This window comes from Patiria miniata, unplaced genomic scaffold (genome assembly GCF_015706575.1).
Source record: "Patiria miniata isolate m_02_andy unplaced genomic scaffold, ASM1570657v1 HiC_scaffold_6, whole genome shotgun sequence".
NCBI lineage: Eukaryota > Metazoa > Echinodermata > Asteroidea > Valvatida > Asterinidae > Patiria > Patiria miniata.
Genome location: NW_024037073.1, coordinates 11,171,492 through 11,192,442, shown reverse-complemented (window position 1 = coordinate 11,192,442; position 20,951 = coordinate 11,171,492). Strand labels below are relative to the sequence as shown.

Sequence of the window (20,951 nt, the reverse complement as noted above, 5' to 3'; positions counted from 1 at the left end):
GATGTTGAATAGAAGTAGCAGGATGCTTTTCTTTTGTTTTCTTCTTTTCGTCTTCAAGTTTCGCAACTTGTTTTTTCAGGATATCGTCTCCAAATGGCAAGAAGTACTGAAACTAGTTCCAGAGAGAGACCAGGCCCTGCAGTCTGAACTTCTGAAACAGGAATGTATCCTTTAAAGACACATTGACTGAATAGCATAGTGGTAGGAGACCACTCTGACCCACTGACCTTTGGATGGAGCATCTTGGATAACCTTGCATTTTGGAGATGTTGACACAGATGTATATCTTTGGGAAGGTATTTCTGTAGTCAGTTTTTGCATTTTTGAGTTGGAATTTGATGACCTATAGGCAACCCTTTTGAAGGGAGTCTTCGGATTTGATTAAAACAAATAACCAATGTGATGATGACGTCAAACGGTGATAATTGTCATAGTCTTATTTTGCATGAGAGTGAGAACCGCCAATTTTAAAACAACGTTCCCGCATTGCACTTCTTTTCCTGAGCACTTGTTAAAACAGCCAACGAACGTCTACGCTACCAGTTTGCCAAGAAGGCCAACGTGGTCGGGCCATGGATCGAAGGGCAGACCGTGAAAGTGAACAATCTGCACATGGAGCGCGGCGCACTGGAAGAACATCTTGCAAGTCTCCAGAGGATCGAGAGGGATGTAAGTCGTTCACAAAATATTTAGACTAGTTTTTTTTTAATGAAACATGAAATATGTACGACATACTTGCACTTGATTAGTCTATGAATGTACGCACGCCCTGGAAACATCTGTCATTTGTGCAGATTTAGTGATTGATTCCGTAATACAACTGCCTCATGACCTGCAGACTAGGACTGTTCAATGAGCTTCTATTATCTTGCCTTCTGTAAACTGAAGATGTAAGTGATGTAAACATGACATACCATCCTTGACATTAACAGGCTCAAGCAGCTGATCACTAATACTTATTCTGCATTAAACCAGTGGTCTACGATGGCGTCCTAGTTTCAAAACGTTGGCTCCAATTTGCTGGCGCGCTGGTCACATAAAATGTGCATGCAAGGATGTATCAGACGTTTGTATCAGAGCTCAAACAGATCATAGTCAGTCTGGCGTTCAATGTCAACTTGAATTGACGAAATAGAAAAAATGCATATATTTTAACTTCTGGTATTAAAAGAACACCACCTCGAGTTAAAGTTAAGATTTTTTAATACGCACTACCTTCCAAAACATTGACATTACATCCTAGAACAATATCTGTTGCTTGCATAATTAACACAGTATAAGTACATGTACATTCATGACATATTATCAGATGCACACTGGTCAGTGTCACACCATGAGTCTGTTTTTCTCAAGGAGGACAACAGTGGATGTACTTGACAAAACAGCAGCACAGAAAAGAAAACGCAGGACGGCAGAATTTGTATGATCAAAATAATAATTAATATTTGATTTATTCTAAGCCAACAGTTACCCCAATAAGTTAATAACTACCTACTTAATGAAAAAAAATATTTACAAAAACAAAATTATACTTAATCTTGAGATCACGAGACTGATCTTTTAAACCTCCAAATACCGGTAAGGTGACTGCTTTTGAAGTAGTATGTCCTGTACCTCAGAAGTACCACACCAGGTGTTCAAAAGGTACGTGTCAATGCATTGACTACTTAGCTGTGGTCGCGTGTAATTGTCCACAGAAGATCAGTTCCAACAGTTGGTCTGTTCTTGGGTCCGTGTCTCACCAATCCCACATGTACTTGGAAGTCGATGGGATCAGGTCAGCCCGGCTGCTACAGGGTCAGATCACCTTGTCAGCAGGTAGGTAGGTAAGCATCTACTGCACCGACAGTCCACACAGGAATCGGTTAGTCGACTCTAGCCGACTCGCCCCACAAAGGAATCGATTCGTCAATCCTGAGTCCAATCCACACAGGATTCTTGAACTCAGTTGTCCACTAAGGACCTCTGACCTTGACCTCATGAAGTTCCCCACAGGGAAAAAGCCCTTTGGAAAATGGTTAAACATAATTCACAGTGAAAATTAGAGTGCCCACCGACTTTTGATCAAATTTACATTCGCTCCATGCTCAAGCTCAACCCAAATTTCTGGAATGAAAATTGCATTAAAAAATCTCAAAAATTCTTACAATTTATCTTAATTCATCAACTGTATTAATTTTAATGAAAATAAACTTGATTACAAAAGGCAATTCTATACATCAATCTCTAAGATTAACTTCAAAATGCACCATTTCTGGACTATCACTATTCTCCCAAAATATTCATAATTTCTGTATTATGTACTTCTATTACTGAATTATAGTGTATAAAGCAGGATGAAAAAAAACTTACAGTTTTCAGGATAAACTGGCTTTTAAATCATGGGCCACGCCCTGGTACACACAGTACCACTGTATATACATCTTCCACAGGACTGCACACAGTGAAGTCTAGAATAGCAGTGCCCTGGGGAATGCACATGGCATCTAAGACCTAACAAAATTACTCAACCAAAGCCTTAATTTGCATACTGTCATTTGCATAAGAAAGATTGAACTCTGCTGTACACTCTGGGTAGCCTCAATTCTGGATGGGGGAGAATTAAATTAACTTGTGCTAAAATAAATGTATAAGTGAAAATCCCATAAATAATTACTTGAATAAAAACAATGATGAATACAAAAATTGAAACATTATTTAAAAATATAAATCACACTTTGTTGTGACATCAGCCCCCCACTTAAGATGATACACACCATTTATCATCATCTCTGGAAATCAGTAATTTACAGAACTTGTCACATACTAGTGTCTACATGTATTTGCATCGTACATCTACTGAGGAAGTCTGGTCCTACATTTTGTGAACCTTTAATCGATCTAATGATGAACCTATATGGTTGCAGGCTGAGGTGCGACCTCATCACTCGATTGTTGTTAACCTTGGCTTTGGTTAAGTATGACAATGGGTGATGGTCTGTCTCCAATATATACAAACTCTCTGCCATACAAATATATGTGAAATTTGGAGATCGCCCAAACAAGCGCCAGACATTCTCGTTCAATTGTCGAGTACGCGCGTTCACACGGCAGCAGCTTCCTACTCGCATAGCTTACTGGGTGCTTTGTACCATCGCGCTCTTGCATCAGAACTGCGCCTATTCCTACATCAGAGGCATCTGCCGCAAGAATATAGGGCTAATCAGGAATTGGGAGACTCAGAATAGGCTCTGATTCTAGACGGGATTTCAGAGTTCTGAATGATTGCTCTTGTGATGCTCCCCATTGCACACTATTTGGTGCACCTTTTCTGGTCAGGTCAGTCAACGGGGCAGCAATGGCGGCAAAATTAGGCACAAATTTCCGGTAGTAACTCAGCAGTCATATGAATGATCTTACTCACCGGTCTCACAGCATGAACTATCTGTTCCACCTTGCCTGGTCTTGGTCTCAGCACTCCATTTCCAACGATATGACCTAGAAATTCAAGAGATTTGCAACCAATGTAACACTTTGAAGGTCGTGCCGTCAACCCTGCTGTTTGCAATCTTTGCAGAACTTCCTTCAGTACCTGTAGATGTCTAACCCATGTATCTGTATAAATCAAAACATCATCAATATAATTAATGACATGTTCTTGTCCGTGGAGTGCTGTGACCTCGTGGTTAAGGGCACTGATTCATGGTCTGTGGGTAAAGCTGCAGGTTGTGGGTTCGAGTCCTGGCGGGGTCATGGTGCGTGTGCCCTTGAGCAAGGCACTTCGTCACTCATTGCTTCTCTCCACCCAAGAGTAAATGGGTACCTGTGAGGGCAGAGATGGTTATTGTGATTGAATAAGCTTGCTTACGCCTAACAGGCAGCATCGAGCTGTATACTCCCCAGGGAGCTGAGATGGTATTTGGGCTGTTTAATTGGCCCAATGATCAGGGGTAATAATACTGTAAGCGCTGTGATTTAGTTTACTAATAAGAGCGTTCTTAAATGCCGATTATTCTTATTATTATTATTGTAAGAGCTTTCTCATCATCCTAGAGAAGAGCGCTGGAGCGTTCACCATGCCAAATGGCCACACTCTAAACTGGTAAAACCCTTCAGCTGTCACAAATGCTGTCTTCTTCTTGTCCTCTTCTGCAATCGGCACCTGCCAATACCCTTTAGATAAATCTAATTTGGAAAAGAACTTTCCTGTCTCAAGCCTTGCCATCAGATCATCTGCATTCGGGATGGGCTCCGGATCAAAAAAAGTGATGTTGTTTATCTTCCTGTAATCAATGCAAAAACGATTAGAGCCATCGGGTTTTCTTACCAAAACTATGGGAGAAGCGTAAGGTGACTCCGAATGTTCAATGACTCCTAATTTCAGCATTGAGTCGATCTCTTTCTTGATGACTTCACGCGTAGCTTGGGGTGTGGGGTAGGGTTTTGACCTTATGGGAACATCTGTGGTAAGATGAACTGTATGTTCAATAATGTGAGTCTTACCTGGCAAATCAGTGAGAACCGGTGGGTACCGCTGCAGAATTTCATCAACATCGGCTCTTTGAGCATCGTCCAAGTTGTCCCCAAGATGAACATCACTCCTGTCTTCCTTTGCCTCTACCGGCGGGAGAACAACTTCATCCAACCCATCTTCCTCATCTGGATCCTCCACAACAAACCCAACTCCTGCCATAGCCAAAACCTCAACCTGGGTGACTTCATCAGACTGACCTCGTTCCACGTACAGCTTTAAGAGGTTGGCATGGTAGGTCCGTTCTTTGTCTCTTACCTGAATCACGTAGTCATGCTTCGCAACTTGTCTCACTACCGGGTATGGACCTGTCCACTGCATTAACAGCTTGTTGTGATCAGTTGGTCTCAAAATAAGAACCCTGTCTCCTGCTCTAAATCGCCTATCACGGGCCTTGACATTGTAGTACCTCCGGTACCGTTTTGACGCCTTCGCCAATTCGTCTCTTGCCAGCTCACAGGTAGACTGCAATCTCTCACGCAGATCAACAACATACTGGTAGGTAGTTTTGATGTCTTCATCTACCGTGTCCTCTGACCATATATCCTGTAGGATGGAGAGAGGTCCCTTCACCGATCTGCCGTACATCAGCTCAAAGGGAGAAAATCCTAAGCTTTCTTGTGGAGCCTCTCGGCACGCAAACAACAAAGCCGGAAGAAACCTGTCCCAATCCTTTGGCCTTTCTGCACACATCCGTCGCAGCATTTTCTTCAAGGTAGCGTTAAATCGCTCAACTAAGCCATTGCAAATGGGATGATAGGGGGTCGTAGTGAGCTGCTTGATCGTCAGTAGTCTTCCCACTTCCCTCATGACCTCAGATGTAAACTGGGTTCCCATATCTGTCAGTAGGCCCTACCTCTTGCGAAATCCCCAACATTGAATATACCTCCAGCAAGGCTTCCGCCACTCTCTCAGACTCTATTCGAGGAAGAGCTATAGCCTCGGGGTACCGCGTTGCATAATCCACTACCACCAAAATATACCTGTTACCTCGGTCGGTTATTGGATGTATGGGTCCCACCAGATCAACGGCTATACGCTTGAAGGGGGTATCAATCAGTGGCATCTCTCCCAGTGACACCTTTCCAACTCGTCCTTTTGACACTGTCCGCTGGCAGATGTCGCATGATCTGCAGTACCTCTGCACATCACCAGAAACTCCTGGCCAGTAAAAAACTCAAACACAATTTATCAGTCATCTTCTTGATACCTAGATGACCAGCTAGAGGGGGGTCATGAGCAAGCTTCAACACCTTACCCAGATACTTCTGAGGAACTACCAGCTGCTTTATGATTCTACCTCTGTCGACTTTAGGGGACTGAAACTCTCTGTACAACAGACCTCTATGCTTGACATAGCTTGACCTCTATGCTTGCTGGGATGGTTCCTTACTTTCAGTTTCCACGTTCAAACCTGCAACTTTTTGGACTTACTGGACGGTTGGGCATTAGCTGGATTGGTTCTACAGTACTGAGCAATATGGCCAGTTTTACCACATTTGTAACATCGTCTGTTTGCATGTGAATTTTCATTTAGACTGGGTGGACTTTTGTGACTGTTACTCTTACCTGCGGTCTGGGATTGGTACCTAGGTGGGTGTGTTTTTGGTCTCACCACATCTGGTTTCTTCTTCAACCAATCATGAGCCTCCATGTAGTGGTCAGCGATGTCCGTCAGTTCGGCAAGGTTCTTTGGCTTCCGTTCTTTCACGTAGAGTGCGAGGTCCTTGTCTGCCTCTTCCAGGATCTGTTCAGAAACAAAAAGTTCTACAACCTTATCGTAATATTTCTCTGTTTTCCCTAACTCTACCCACCTTTCAACACATCCTCTTAACCGGTCAGCAAACTGAGCATATCGCTCACCAGTTTGCCGCTTTGATGTTCTAAACTTCAGCCTAAATCCTTCCTCTGTTAGTCTGAAACGATTCAAAAGAGCAGTTTTAATCTCTGAGAAAATCCTTAGCCTTTTCTACTGGTAACCTTGAAAACACCCCCAAAACTTTACCTTTGAGAAGGGCACTAAGTGACAGGCCCCACTCTTCTTCAGGCCAACTGTTCAGTTCCGCAAACTGTTCAAATCGTCGGAGGTAGGCATCCATGTCATCTGTTTGATCATTAAAACAAGGAAGTTTGGGGTTTTCGCAGAGCTTCGAGTGTACCTAAATGTACTTGAAGCTCCAGGGTCGGAACTAACAGGGGCATGTTCCTGCACTATTCGCAATTCGTATGCCTTCATTTCACGTTCATGTTCTCTTACCTGTTGCTTCTCCTCCCGTTCAATTCTGCGTTCTTCCCTCTCGTAGTGTTCCCGCTGTTTCTTTTCCTGTAATTGCTCTCGCTCACGAGCAAACTTGACCAGCTCCATTCCTTCAAGACCTATCTCCTGTCCTATCTTGATAAAACTCTCAAACTCCATGTAAATTAGCAACAGAGTGATCAACAGTACAGAACTACACAAGTTATGCATATGGGACATTGAACACTCTATACTTCGCCTGCGTGACACTTTCCGTATTTGCGCAACGTCCGCGATTCGACCCTATCGCAATGATCACCAACGCAACTCTGCACCGATCAACAATTTCGAGTGAGAATGTCTACAAGCCACAAACAATCTAATCACTTCTGTCAATAGGAACAATTGTCCCCTTTGGTTGAATAGATCAACAATTTAGCGCAATCACACTGTGTAAAGGAAGCAAAGGGGCGACAACTAGTGTATTTCCCTGGTTAAACTTTACTGTCTACTAATTTCAGTCAACACATCCACTACGTCAAAATTTGCATTCGATTCCCGGACAAGCACCATGCATTCGATTCCCATTTGTCACACCATGAGTCTCAAGGAGGACAACAGTGGATGTACTTGACAAAACAGCAGCACAGAAAAGAAAACGCAGGACGGCAGAATTTGTATGATCAAAATAATAATTAATATTTGATTTATTCTAAGCCAACAGTTACCCCAATAAGTTAATAACAACCTACTTAATGAAAAAAAATATTTACAAAAAAAAGTTATACTTAATCTTGAAATCACGAAAGTGATCTTTTAAACCTCCAAATACCGGTAAGGTGACTGCTTTTGAAGTAGTGTGTCCTGTACCTCAGAAGTACCACACCAGGTGTTCAAAAGGTACGTGTCAATGCATTGACTACTTAGCTGTGGTCGCGTGTAATTGTCCACAGAAGATCAGTTCCAACCGTTGGTCTGTTCTTGGCTCCGTGTCTCACCAATCCCACATGTACTTGGAAGTCGATGGGATCAGGTCAGCCCGGCTGCTACAGGGTCAGATCACCTTGTCAGCAGGTAGGTAGGTAAGCATCTACTGCACCGACAGTCCACACAGGAATCGGTTAGTCGACTCTAGCCGACTCGCCCCACAAAGGAATCGATTTGTCAATCGGGAGTCAAATCCACACAGGGGTCTTGAACTCAGTTGTCCACTAAGGACCTCTGACCTTGACCTCATGAAGTTCCCCACAGGGAAAAAGCCCTTTGGAAAATGGTTAAACATAATTCACAGTGAAAATTAGAGTGCCTACCGACTTATGATCAAATTTACATTTGCTCCCATGCTAAATATCAACCCAAATTTCTGGAATGAAAATTGCATTCAAAAAACTCACAAATTCTTACAATTTATCTTACTTCATCAACTATATTAATTTTAATGGAAATAAACTTGATTACAAAAGGCAATTCTATACATCAATCTCTTAGATTAACTTCAAAATGCACCATTTCTGGACTATCACTATTCTCCCAAAATATAATGTCTGTATTATGTACTTCTATTACTGAATTATAGTGTATAAAGCAGGATGAAATAAAACTTACAGTTTTCAGGATAAACTGGCTTTTAAATCATGGGCCACGCCCTGGTACACACAGTACCACTGTATATACATGCACTTCCACAGGACTGCACACAGTGAAGTCTAGAATAGCAGTGCCCTGGGGAATGCACATGGCATCTAAGACCTAACAAAATTACTCAACCAAAGCATTAATTTGCATACTGTCATTAACATAAGAAAGATTGAACTCTGCTGTACACTCGTAACTTGTGCTAAAATAAATGTATAAGTGAAAATCCCATAATTAATTACTTGAATAAAAAGTGAAACATTATTTAAAAATATAAATCACACTTTGTGACATCAGCCCCCCACTTAAGATGATACACACCATTTATAATCATCTCTGGAAATCAGTAATTTACAGAACTTGTCACATACTAGTGTCTACATGTATTTGCATCGTACATCTACTGAGGAAGTCTGAGAAATTAATTACTTGAATAAAAACAATGATGAATACAACAATTAAAACATTATTTAAAAATATAAATCACACTTTGTGACAGTCAGTCGTTTCACTAGTTCTGCCAAATATTCTAAACGAGCGACTGAGGTTCATATTGCATCTGGGTTTTCAACAGCCACAGCATAGTGCACAGTTGAGCAGGGATTCGTCACTTTGAACGTTGTGATGGCATTTGGTTACAGCTCATTTGCACTTTCACCAAATCACGTACGTTTAAGTTTTCGGTTAATGATAAAACATGCTCTTCTGTGCAGTGATTTTGACGGGTTGTCTTCCTCTTCCCCAGGTTGTAGATTACAAGGCTCACATGGACGAGCTGGAGATGTACAACCAATCGGTTCAAGAAGCCATTATCTTTGAAAATGAACACACCAAGTACACTATGGAGGTAAGGATCAGAGTTCAGCAGGTTAGAAGTGTAAGGTCGTAGGTTAGCAGACGAAAGGCACTTAAATGCGGGTCAGTCTAGAAAAGGAGGGTCCAAATGTGACATTTGTTCCTATCCCTGTATCATTAAGTATAAGTTCAAACATTTGTTTTTATTTGTTTGGTAGGTACAGTTTCCTATTCATAATCAGTCTTGGAGGATGACTGCATAGAAGTATGAAATCATAGATGTCAGATGTGACAGGGATAGGAGAAAAGTTGACACCAGATTTATAGAATGACGCATACATCGTGTCAGTGCAACAAGGTCGTAACTCGATTCTGCAACAAAGTTGTATCCCTTGCGAATACGCTCCGTGCTACGTCCAATGACTTTGTGCATACATCTGGGCTATTTCAAAGATATAGTCCATCATTTGGAATTTGTGCATTTTGTTCATTTGAAGCAACAAAAGTGCTCAAAATCTAAAGAAGGGTACTAAACAACTAACCTGATGAAATCATTTGGAATTTATGCGTTTTGTTCATTTGAAACAACAAAAGTGCTCAAAATCTAAAAAAGGGTACTGAACTTCTTAAGACGCACCGTTGGAAAGGCATTCTTTCGTTGATTTCTTCAAAAAGACAGTTTGCTAGAATAAATAATTTCACAGGGAGCTTAGTCCCCTTACTATCTTTCAACCAAGTATGTTTTCCATCAATAATTACGCCAGTTACTTTTCGGATAGCTGCAAATGATGTACTCGGGCTTTAAGCGAGAAACGACCTTATAACATTTAAAACTCACGTTTAGGTTCATGACGTCACACGCTATTTTAGAAGATACGACCTTGTTGCACGGACAAGGCGATATATGTACTGGAATGTGTTATATATTTGGATATTGATGTGTTGTCGAATCAGACAAAGTTTTGAGCAGTTAATGTTGAATATTCATTGTTCTCCAGTAATAGAACTTGGCCAGGAGCAGCAAATAAAAGGCAGACTCCTTATAAGTGAATATTCAGTGTTTGTTTTTTCAACCAGATTGTGCGTGTTGGCTACGATTACCTGATGCCTCCAGTCAGTTTCATCGTCAATTAATAGATATTGTGTGTTGACTGATCAGGCTGCAGGAACTGAGCATGTTCACTGTCAAACACCTGTGTAATGAATATTCATTATTTGTTGTCCAATCAGACGATCCGCGTTGGCTATGAGCAGCTGGTGACGACAACAAGACGTCTCATCAATGAGTTAAAGAACCAGATTTTGACCAGGGATTCCAAGGGCATTACAGAGGAGCAGTTCGAGATTTTCAGGCAGTCTTTCAATAAATTTGACAAGGTATGATAGTTTGTCAAAATCTGACCAATGGAAATGTTGCCAATTCAAGGAACAATACAAGTTGTTATTGCTCTGAATACTGTATTTGCATTGGCATACACCGATCACATGTTAAGTTTATAAAAAGTCATAGCACACTCCCTGTGGGTACATGATATCCCACAGTGAGTGTGCTATGACTTTGTACGTATGGTACATGCTTGTATCGTTGGTACCCACGCTATTTTCACCATGTTTTCACATATGAGAGGGAGCAGCGAACTAGCAGACCATCAGCTGTTTCGAGCACGCGGCATGCATGTGGGTTGCTGCTCGATTGTCATGATTGTTGTGTTTACTGTTGTTTGTTTTTCGTGATTTTTACTTCAAAATCAAAAGAACCCAGGACAGAGGTGTAACAAAACAATTGTTGACTGTTGTGATATGGGATTTGTCGTTTTGAACACCCGAGGGGCGCATAGCATCCGAGGCAAAGCAGAAGGTGCTTTTCGCCCCTCTGGTGTTTAAAACATCATATCCCACATCACAACAGTGAACACTTATTAAATATGCTTACAATAAAGAAGGATATTCAAAACAGTTTGGCAGTTTTGTTTTGGAATATTTTGCAAATATTGCAAATTACCTATAGCCCTAACAGTCCTGAATCCTCCAATTTCAATATAATTTTGCACTATAGGTTCTTTTCCCGAAAAGGTTATGTTGGACTTTTGCAACCAAAATAAAAGTTCCTGCATAAACTGCAATGCTCTTTGACCACTTGTGAGAACTCCGAGTGCAGATCACACTGCATGTGTGCACTGGTGCAAGCTATGCACAACCAGTGTTAGGGAAGAATGCAGCATAAGCCAGATCGGTATTAGTCTAGATCAAAGGTCACTTGGAAAAAAATTGCTGACGTGATGTTACGCGATTCTACACAAACGCTCGTTCTGCTCGTAATTAACACGCAAGCGTCGTGCGCCCATCTCCTTGCGCATTCATTTGCCTTTGATGCACGTTGGATTATCTCGAACGACCCGAGACCCATATCAATGTGTGCATGCGTAGTTGGAATACCGAACTGGCTTATTAAGTACGTGGTTTACCTTAGGTTGAACCCTGAGTTACCCTGTAAAACCGAGTAAAACCTCGAGTTACAACCTGTTAATTTTGCATTCTACTCTGTAATATCTTCGCTATAGCACTTGGCTTGCTCTGGCAATAGCACTCAAGATATACTGGATGAGGAGGTACCCCCGGTACTTGTGCAAGGAATCCATTGTCAGCGTTGTCCTTTTCTTATAATTCCAGCCATTGGACCTAAATATACTGCCCAAAGTTGTTACACTATTTCTTGACCTGCATTGCATTTTAAATTGATTAGAATTATTAGCCTGATTCCATGTTATAGTCTTAAAAACGGGACGGTTTTAGAATGTGAAATGCAACCTGGTTTACGATGCTACTATCACTGGTAAACCTTAATCCTTACACCTTTGGTATTTCGGCTAGAAACCCTTCTCTGGTCTCCAACTGCCGCATGATATAAAAGTGAGTGTTCATTGGGACTATCTTTCATTGTTTCAGAGTTGGCTGTTGATGCACAGGTGTTAATGGCACGATGCAGCGAGGTCCCGCAACTTTTATGCGTGATTCAATGTGTTATTTTGTTACTCCTCGATTATGCTAGAGAGGTTTACATCTTCTCTTTTATCAGAACCACTCTGGCAAGCTGGATCCCATGGAGTTCAAGTCCTGCCTGTTGTCCCTCAGTATGGCCCCGCCCGATGACAAGTCGGGACGAAACCCGGAGTTTGATCGCATCATGCAGAGCGTTGATCCCAACCATGACGGCTACGTCACGTTTGAGGCCTTCTTGTATTACATGTCACGTGAGGCTACCGACACGGACACATCAGAGCAGGTCAAGGGGTCATTCAAAGTGCTCGCTGGCAATAAGGTGGGTGTAACAAAAACATTTTTGGATTGCAATCATGATGTAGCAATTACAAACTATACTTGATGAACTTTTAGCTCTGAAGTTTGTCAGTTACATTTTAAAAGCTCTGCAAAAACTTTACTCAAACTCATCCTAGTCAGTTATCGCTGGACAATACTAGTAAACTATTCAGAACCAGTGTATTTAGGTTGGTTGCATTGCTGGTAACCAGAAGCTGCGCACGTTATGCACAGCAGGAGCAAGACCTACGTAGCCTGTGATGACTTTATTGACCAGCATTCAAGTATTTTGTTACTCAGTCATACCACTCTTTTAGATCCTCATTTTTGTGTACTGCCATTGTGTTCCTTTCAACACAGCTTTGAATTCCATTATTTGTGACTTCTCGCAAATTCTCGGTGTGGCAAGTTCCTTCTTACTGTAACCAGTCCAAAGACTTATAGAGTTTACTTCCATTCTGTTGTATTTAGACTTGCTGGTTCAGCTGGATTATGCATGTCGTGTCTTTATGAATCCATGAGTTACATTATCTTGTTTCCATTCTCCATCCCCTAGAACTACATCACGAAAGAAGACTTGATGCGGGAGCTTCCTCCAGACCAGGCTGAGTACTGCATTGCAAGAATGGCACCCTACCAAGGACCCGATGCTATCCCTGGTGCCCTAGATTACCTGTCCTACTTAACAGCTTTGTATGGCGAGAGTGATCTGTGAGCAGGATACCAACTATCATGTAGTCGAGCAGTTGATTATTTAGATTAGTTAAGCATACAAAAAACACATTAAAAACAGAGAGATAAAAAGGTGAATTCATGGTGTTTTTAGTTGGTAACCAACAAACTAGTCTTGTAGCAAAAGAGTGTATATTGGTTTTCTTATTCAGAATATATGCATTGATGATAGCACCAAGCAAATCTGTTCTTAAATCTAGGTGATTGTAGGTTTAGGCTTTCGTTGAACAGTTTAAGCGAAACCAATAAAAACTTATTGAAATAATATTGAAATATATACAAGCTGAGGTGGTGGTGTGGCGTGAATTCCCTGCTGTGATCTTCATCAATGCGTTGATATTATAACTATTGCCGAGACTTATTCCTTCCTCCCTTTAGGTTCTTTCGTTTTGTTCTCTTCTGGTGGGCATTCATTATGAGTTTTTTTTCTCCTGAACCAAAAAATCCTACCAAGGAATGGAGCTGGTGCTTAGTACAGTCTTCTCCTGGAATCTTGTCTTCTCAGATGGATGAAAAAAATCACTGAAGTTTTATTCAATCACTATTTCTGTCTTAGAAATATTTATGTTTTTTTTTCTCTTTAAGTGACTTCTTTTAACGTGGCATTCACATGGTGCAAGGAGTAAAATATTTTATTAAAACCTTAGTGTTTTTTTATGCTAATGATTGGTATGAGTTGTAGTCAAATGCGAACTGTTTCAAGGACTGTAATTAAGTTGTAATTAACAAGATATGCCCTGAGACGTACTCAATTTTTTTTTAATTGTAAACTCGTAGCATAAACTGTGTGGTAATTTTTACCGTTAAAGGTTTGTATGAGTGGTTATGCTTTCTTTGTTTGTTTTGCGTGTGATTACTAAGGAAATCAAACAATGCCGAAGATCAAAGAGATTGAATAAATAGAATGTGTGAGGAGTGGTCATATGACAAAATTATGAGACTCGAGCTAATACTCACAAAAGATAAACTTTTTTTTTAATGTAAAGTGTTCAGAGGTGCAAAGCTCAGAGAACCTTTCATATTCATGTCACCGCTGTGTAGAGTACAATTAAGTTTTGTAGTTTCATCGCAGCTCCAAGAGTTATCGTGTAGGTAGACACATCCACATGTGTTGACATAACTGTGAAAATTAGTGCCATTACTTCAGAAAAAGTTGTAATGTTTCACTTATGATTTCTTTTATTAAGTGATCATGTGCGCATGTTTTGTAATGCTGTGGATGGCAGTTTTGTGGCAGCTATTTCTTTGCTCTTGCTGTACATTGGAAAATTGCTTCATATACAGCTGTCCATAGAACCTTTACACTTAATACAGTGCTTTTATAAACTAGTTAAAAGACGTGAGAAACTGGTTAGTTAAGTAGTGTCTCTGGATTATAGGTAGACCAAGCCATAGAAAGTAGTGTAAGATTAGTTTAGATTTTTAAGTTAAAAGACGAATTACAATGGTTTGGCTTTGGTTATGAGTTGGTTATAAATTTCTGTTTGCGTAAAAAAAAAATCGAGATTAACAAAGAAATCTAAAATGATTATTATTACTGCGTATGATGGTGACTGTTCAATATAATTTTGATGTGAACAAAGTAAAGGATTGAAGATGTGTAATTGAATCGTAAGTTTACCAAATAAAGTTTAAAAGAAGTTTAATTCATGTGAAAACCGGTGTTAACTGTAGCTGAATGCTTGCTGGTTGTAGTCTGATAGATGCTGCGTAGAATAATAGAAACGCGATTGAAATATAACATTGAAAATAGTACATAATGTATTTGCTGGGTCGATATGTAGGCCTTGAAAAGAACTCTGTAGGAATCATTATTTTGTACTTTGAACAGAGAACCAAGGTCTGGTTCCTAGCAGCTGTCAATGAACAACGAATACTTTAATGTCCAGGTGCGTACCCAGACATACAATCTTGGAAGTTTGGACTGCATTCTGTTGTTAGATGCACAGTCTCAATTGTGATATTTTGGAACCTGGTAATTTTAAAGTCAAATTGAAGTCGCAGTTTTGTACATTCACTTTCTACATGAATTTGTACTTTTGTTTGCTATATTTGAACCTTAAATTTATGGTAAATTTATTTATGGCGTTTATATTAACACGTTTGTAATTGTGCTGTAAATTGTTCGTCCATCGCTGTGTATTCTTGTGCATGATCGCCATTGCCCTCTTCACACTAAGTTGAGCAAGATTGTAAGTTAAAACCCTGGGCATTCTACGCAGAAGAAAGACTCATCGTGGGAGTAAAGGTGCAAGGCGACGACGGGTGCAGTGTTCACACCAAGAATCTTCTGTGCCTGTCCCTTCTGCCCATACGCCAAATACGGAGCTAAATCACAACTATCTGAACTTTTGTATGTTGAATGCTCGATCACTCCGAAACAAATCAACAGAATTTCAAGATTTTGTCCTGGATAACGGTTTCGACATTGTCTGTATATGTGAGACATGGTTGACTTCATCTGATGATGCGGTGGTCGCTGATCTGGTTCCCAGAGGCTTTAACTTCAAGCACCAGCCAAGAGCATCAAGGCGAGGTGGCGGAGTCGGCCTTCTGTTTCGCGATGAGCTGAATCTGGAAATCAAGCCATCACAGGGCCATCAGAGTTTTGAGATGATGTCAGCCACTGCAACATCCAACAACACCAGCATGGATATTGTTGTAGTATATAGACCTCCGGGATCCCAGTCTGCCTTCACTGACTTTATTGATGAATTTTCTTCAATGCTTGATGAACGCATCTTCAGACCTTCACCTTATGTTTTAACTGGTGATCTCAATATCCACTTAGACAAACCATCTGCACCTAACACCAAGCGATTCAATGAGTTACTCGATGGCCATGGCCTTTCGCAGAGAGTAACGTGTCCTACTCATGAGAAGGGTCACATTCTTGACATCTTCATAACAGACGTCTCTGAAGATGTGATTTACTCAAACCTTCAAGTTTTGCCAGGCATTTCTGATCACTGCGCTATCACCTGTCATCTACACCTGCAAAAAGCTCGCCAGTCCGGTAGAATGATGGTAATGCGGAACATTAAGGCAATCGACCGGGCTGAGTTCACACGAGATCTACAGCATAGTAGCATCATGCCAGCAGATTCAGACAGTGCAGAGACTGCTGTCGATTGTTATAATCATATCTTGAGAACGATTCTAGACACCCATGCACCAGCTAGAACTCGACATGCCAAGAAGCGTCTAGGTTGCTTGTGGTACGGCCAAGAGATAGCAGTCGAGAAACAGAAACGGAGGCGGCTAGAACGCAAGTGGCGCTCAAACGGCGGACTAGAAATTGATAAACAACTTTACTGCATTCAACGTCAACATGTCAACTCCCTGGTTCGCATAGCGAAACGAACGTATTACATCAATGCTGTTAGGGCTTGTGGGAACGACTCCAAGCGTTCATTCTCTGTTGCCAACAAACTTCTGAACCGCAAGCAGGTATCCCCTCTTCCTTCTCATGGGTGCAGTGAATCGATGGCTCAACGCTTCAGCCAGTTCTTTATATCAAAGATAAGTACCATTTGCAACACTCTTCATCCAGATGTGACCAGGCTACCGCCTACGCATAATTCAGTAGCCATGGATTCTTTCGAGCCTACCTCCCCAGGGGAAATTGAATCTCTTATCCGCAATACGCCAGCGAAGTCGTGTGATCTGGACCCGATTCCCACAAGGCTTCTTAAGGATAACGCTCGTATCTTTGCACCAATTATAGCCCAGACCGTGATCTTAAGCCTCCAACGAGCGGAAGTTCCCTCTGCTCTGAAGCTGGCATATATCCATCCTCTTTTGAAGAAGGCATCTCTTGACCCAGAGGTTCTGCAAAACTACCGGCCTGTGTCGAACCTGCCCTACCTCTCAAAGGTTCTGGAACGTGTCGTCTTCTCCAGACTCTCAGAGTATCTTCGGGATAACAACCTTTTTGACAACCGACAGTCCGCTTACCGCCCTCATCATAGTGTTGAGACTTTGCTAGTTAATCTTTCCAATGACATTCTTAGAGAAATGGATGTTGGAAAAAATCACTGCCGTTGTGCTATTGGACTTATCGTCTGCATTTGACACAGTCAACCATGAGATACTTTTGAATACCCTGTCTTCACTTGGTATTGGTGGCCAGGCGCTTCATTGGTTTCAGTCGTATTTATCTACTCGTCATCAAATAGTTTGCATCCATGGAGCAAAATCAGATCCAGTTATGTTGAAGTGCGGAGTCCCACAAGGCTCAGTTGGAGGGCCAACGCTCTTTTCCATTTATTTGACAGGACTGAAACACGTCTTACGCCGTCATCATTCAATCAACTACCACTGCTTTGCGGATGACATTCAGCTTTATGTGTCGTTTCCCCCCAACCAAGCTGATGCTGCGACCGCTATGAAGAGACTGGAGGATTGTATTGAAGATGTCAGATCCTGGATGGGCTCCAACTCCTTGAGACTTAATTATAATAAATCTGAAATGATACATTGTGGTTCAAAAGTGCAGTTGGCTAAAGTAGATATCCCATCTGTTAACATAGATAATTCAATCATTTGCATTTCGGATTCTTGTAGAAATTTAGGCGTTATGTTTGATTCATATATGTCCATGTCTGTTCAAGTATCTGCTACTTGTAAATCTGTTCGGTATCATTTGCGTAACCTTGGTACTATCAGAAAATACTTAACTCGTTCAGCCACTGAAAAGATTGTTCATGCCCTGATATTATCCCGTTTAGACTTCTGCAACTCTCTTCTTTATGATTTACCCAAAACACAGCTTGCCCGATTACAGAAACTCCAGAACACAGCTGCTCACATAGTTACTCTAACTAGTTGTAAAACTCACATAACGCCAGTTCTGCGTTCCCTCCATTGGCTGCCAGTACAGTTTCGAATAGTTTTCAAATTACTTTTGCTTGTTTTTCATTGCTTACATGGTTCTGCCCCTGGATATAATTCTGATTTGCTCATTTCTTACAACCCTGCTAGGTACCTCAGGTCTGCAAATTCGTCCCTGCTTGTTGTGCCTAAAACTATTAAATCTTGGGGGGACCATTCATTTTATCATGCTGGACCTATGTTATGGAACAAACTTCCTCAAAATATTCGTGATAGTGCTACTTCCCATGAGTTTAAATGTGCTCTGAAGACCCACCTATTCCAAACAGCATTTCATTAATCATCCAGTTTGATTTCACTCTCATGTGTACTGTTTCATATTCATGTTTTTTTTCATTTGTGCGTACTTTTGTTCCCTGCTGTTTTTGCTGTTCATGTTTATTGTTTGTTTCTCTGCGCCTTGAGCATCTAATCAAGGTGGATTTGGCGCATTATAAATGCTCTTTATTATTATTATTATAAAATCAGTCTTTGTAATAGTTATGTCAATTATTATTATTATTTTATTATTATTTCAATGATCATAATTAAGTTAGGTTAAGATAATTTTCCCACAGATACCAAAGTAACTAAAAAGAACCGTGAACTTAAAGAACATCATTACAGTGTCGAGTAGAAACTTGTCAGTAAAATACAGGTAAACGGTTCATGTTCTTTCACAGTTAAATGTGATCTTGCGCTTCTTCTGGAGTACATGTAATTATTCACGTGAGCATCGCTTTCTCACATTAAATATAAACTTTGTGAACAGTAAGTTATTTTATGGTAGCTGTGATATTGGTCTTGACGCCACTGCGTCTGCCTTAGGTAGCAAAAATAACTGCAGCAACAGGTGTTTGGTTTATTTTGTTTTATATAAAAAGGGCGTTATTTTGTACATTTAAACCCCGCATTATGAACTCAAAATTTGGTAAGGGAGCACAGTTAAACTCAACTCTTTGTGTTCCTATCATTGTGGAAAATTGAAGATTAGATACGATTTGTTTCTTGCAAACATTACTTAGATTTTTAGGAGTGAGTAACTAATAACTTCATTCCGTAGTTTAAAGAAGGTTGTTTCAACTGATAATGTAGTAACCAACGGATAACGTATCGCCAACCGATAATGTATCACACATTGACCGATATTGTATCACTAACCGATAATGTAGCAAAAATTGACCGATAGTGTAGTAAAATTTGTATCCGATAATGAATCACGTGTCGACGGATAATGTAACTACAAAATAACTGTATCCGATAATGTATTACCTCGAAACGGATACTGTATCAACCGGTAATGTATTAAAAATCAACCGATAATGTATCAGTATATTTGGAAAAGGTGGAAATATTGCAAATTAATTAAATTCTAATAAGTGCCTTTACTATGATGAGTCCCCACTCGGGAAAGTTTATCATTAAGATTTTTTTGTTGAATTTGGGAGGGAGTTGCTTTGGTTTTGGAGACGCTCTACTTCCAAGTGGGCCTAGGCTAGTGGTGTACCCAGCTTTTGATGTCGGGTAGGGGGGGGGGGGGGGAGTAACCGCACTCGCACATCCGCGCCGAAATTAATGTGGACAAGTTCTTTTCTCCGGACACTTTGCCTCCGTATGGGCTCCGTGCTCTAACACAACAGGGCGCGTTTTACCACTTTTGAGAGCACCATGGACGGGATACATCAGGTTAACGGTTCCTGTTCTTTCACAGTTAAATCAAAATGTAATCTTGCACTTCTTTCAGTAATTATTCATCCGAGGATCACTTTCTATCATTAAATATAAACTTTGTAAACAGTAAATCATTTAATGGTAGCTGTGATATTGGTCTTGTCGACATTGTGTCTGTTTTAGATATAACATTCAACTGCAGCAACTAGTGGTTGGTTCATTTTTGTTAATAAAAAAGGGCGTTAATTTGTATATTAAATCTGCGTAAATATGAACTCAGACTTTGACAATGGATCACAATAAGCCTCTGTACTAATGACGTCACACTTTGTTTACCTGTGCAATTTCCTATGGAGCCAGTGGGGGCCCACGGTCCACTGAGCATCATAGGAAAGCCCACACGTAAACAATGTGTGACGTCATTAGTACAGAGGCTTATTAAACTCGACTCTGTGTCATTATCCTTGTGGAATTACTTAAAAATAAAATTAGTTTCTTCCAAACATTACTTAGAATTGAGTAGTGAGCAACTAGCCTCAGTTAAAGAGAAATTGAAATGTCGCGGTTTATAGAGGGTACTCTAATGGGCATTGTTATAGATCGTGGCAAAGGTACCTAGAGACTGGTTGTCTTCAAAGACCATCTCGCTGGAACTTAAAGCAAGACAAGAATTTAATACTCGATAAATCTCAATAGGGGCTGTTTTGGGGGAGAGTTTTGTTGAAACGGTGCTGGTGTGTTTTGATCGAACATTGATCTGGTTTGTTACATAAAAGATGCAGTTTGAAGAGTTCCTTGAGATGGGTCAACGTTTCCATCTGGGACAGTGAATGTTAAAATTGCAATTCTAAATAAAGCGTCACTTTTTATATGGTTGGAAGACCCTTTGGGGTTATTTTTTTTTGTATCCTATTTTAGGAACAGTGTAAGAATGTTTTTTCACTACTACACAACATAACTTCAACGGCATATTATGCTTGAATCACATTATTTTAAAATTAAGCGTCATTAGTTTTTATAACATATGGACTCCTTTTTTTCAACAATAAATTAAATACATGTAAACATTTCCGGAGTTTTGGGAAGAAAAGAAGTACAATTTCCTTTTTGGAATGTATTTCATAAACACGGGGTTCTTTCAAATTTGAAGACTTGTTAACTAAATTTTAGGATGGGGTGGTA

General features: G+C 40.5%; 1 protein-coding gene across 1 annotated transcript; it reads left to right on the top strand.

Moving 5' to 3' along the window:
• The first annotated feature begins 9,132 nt into the window (after window positions 1-9,132).
• LOC119743152 (alpha-actinin-4-like) lies at window positions 9,133-13,482 on the top strand. Its single transcript, XM_038219522.1, has 4 exons — window positions 9,133-9,228; window positions 10,407-10,553; window positions 12,253-12,495; window positions 13,051-13,482. Exons 1-4 carry the CDS (start codon window positions 9,148-9,150, stop codon window positions 13,207-13,209), a joined length of 630 nt encoding a protein of 209 aa, XP_038075450.1. The 5' UTR covers window positions 9,133-9,147; the 3' UTR covers window positions 13,210-13,482.
• The last annotated feature ends 7,469 nt before the right edge of the window (window positions 13,483-20,951 follow it).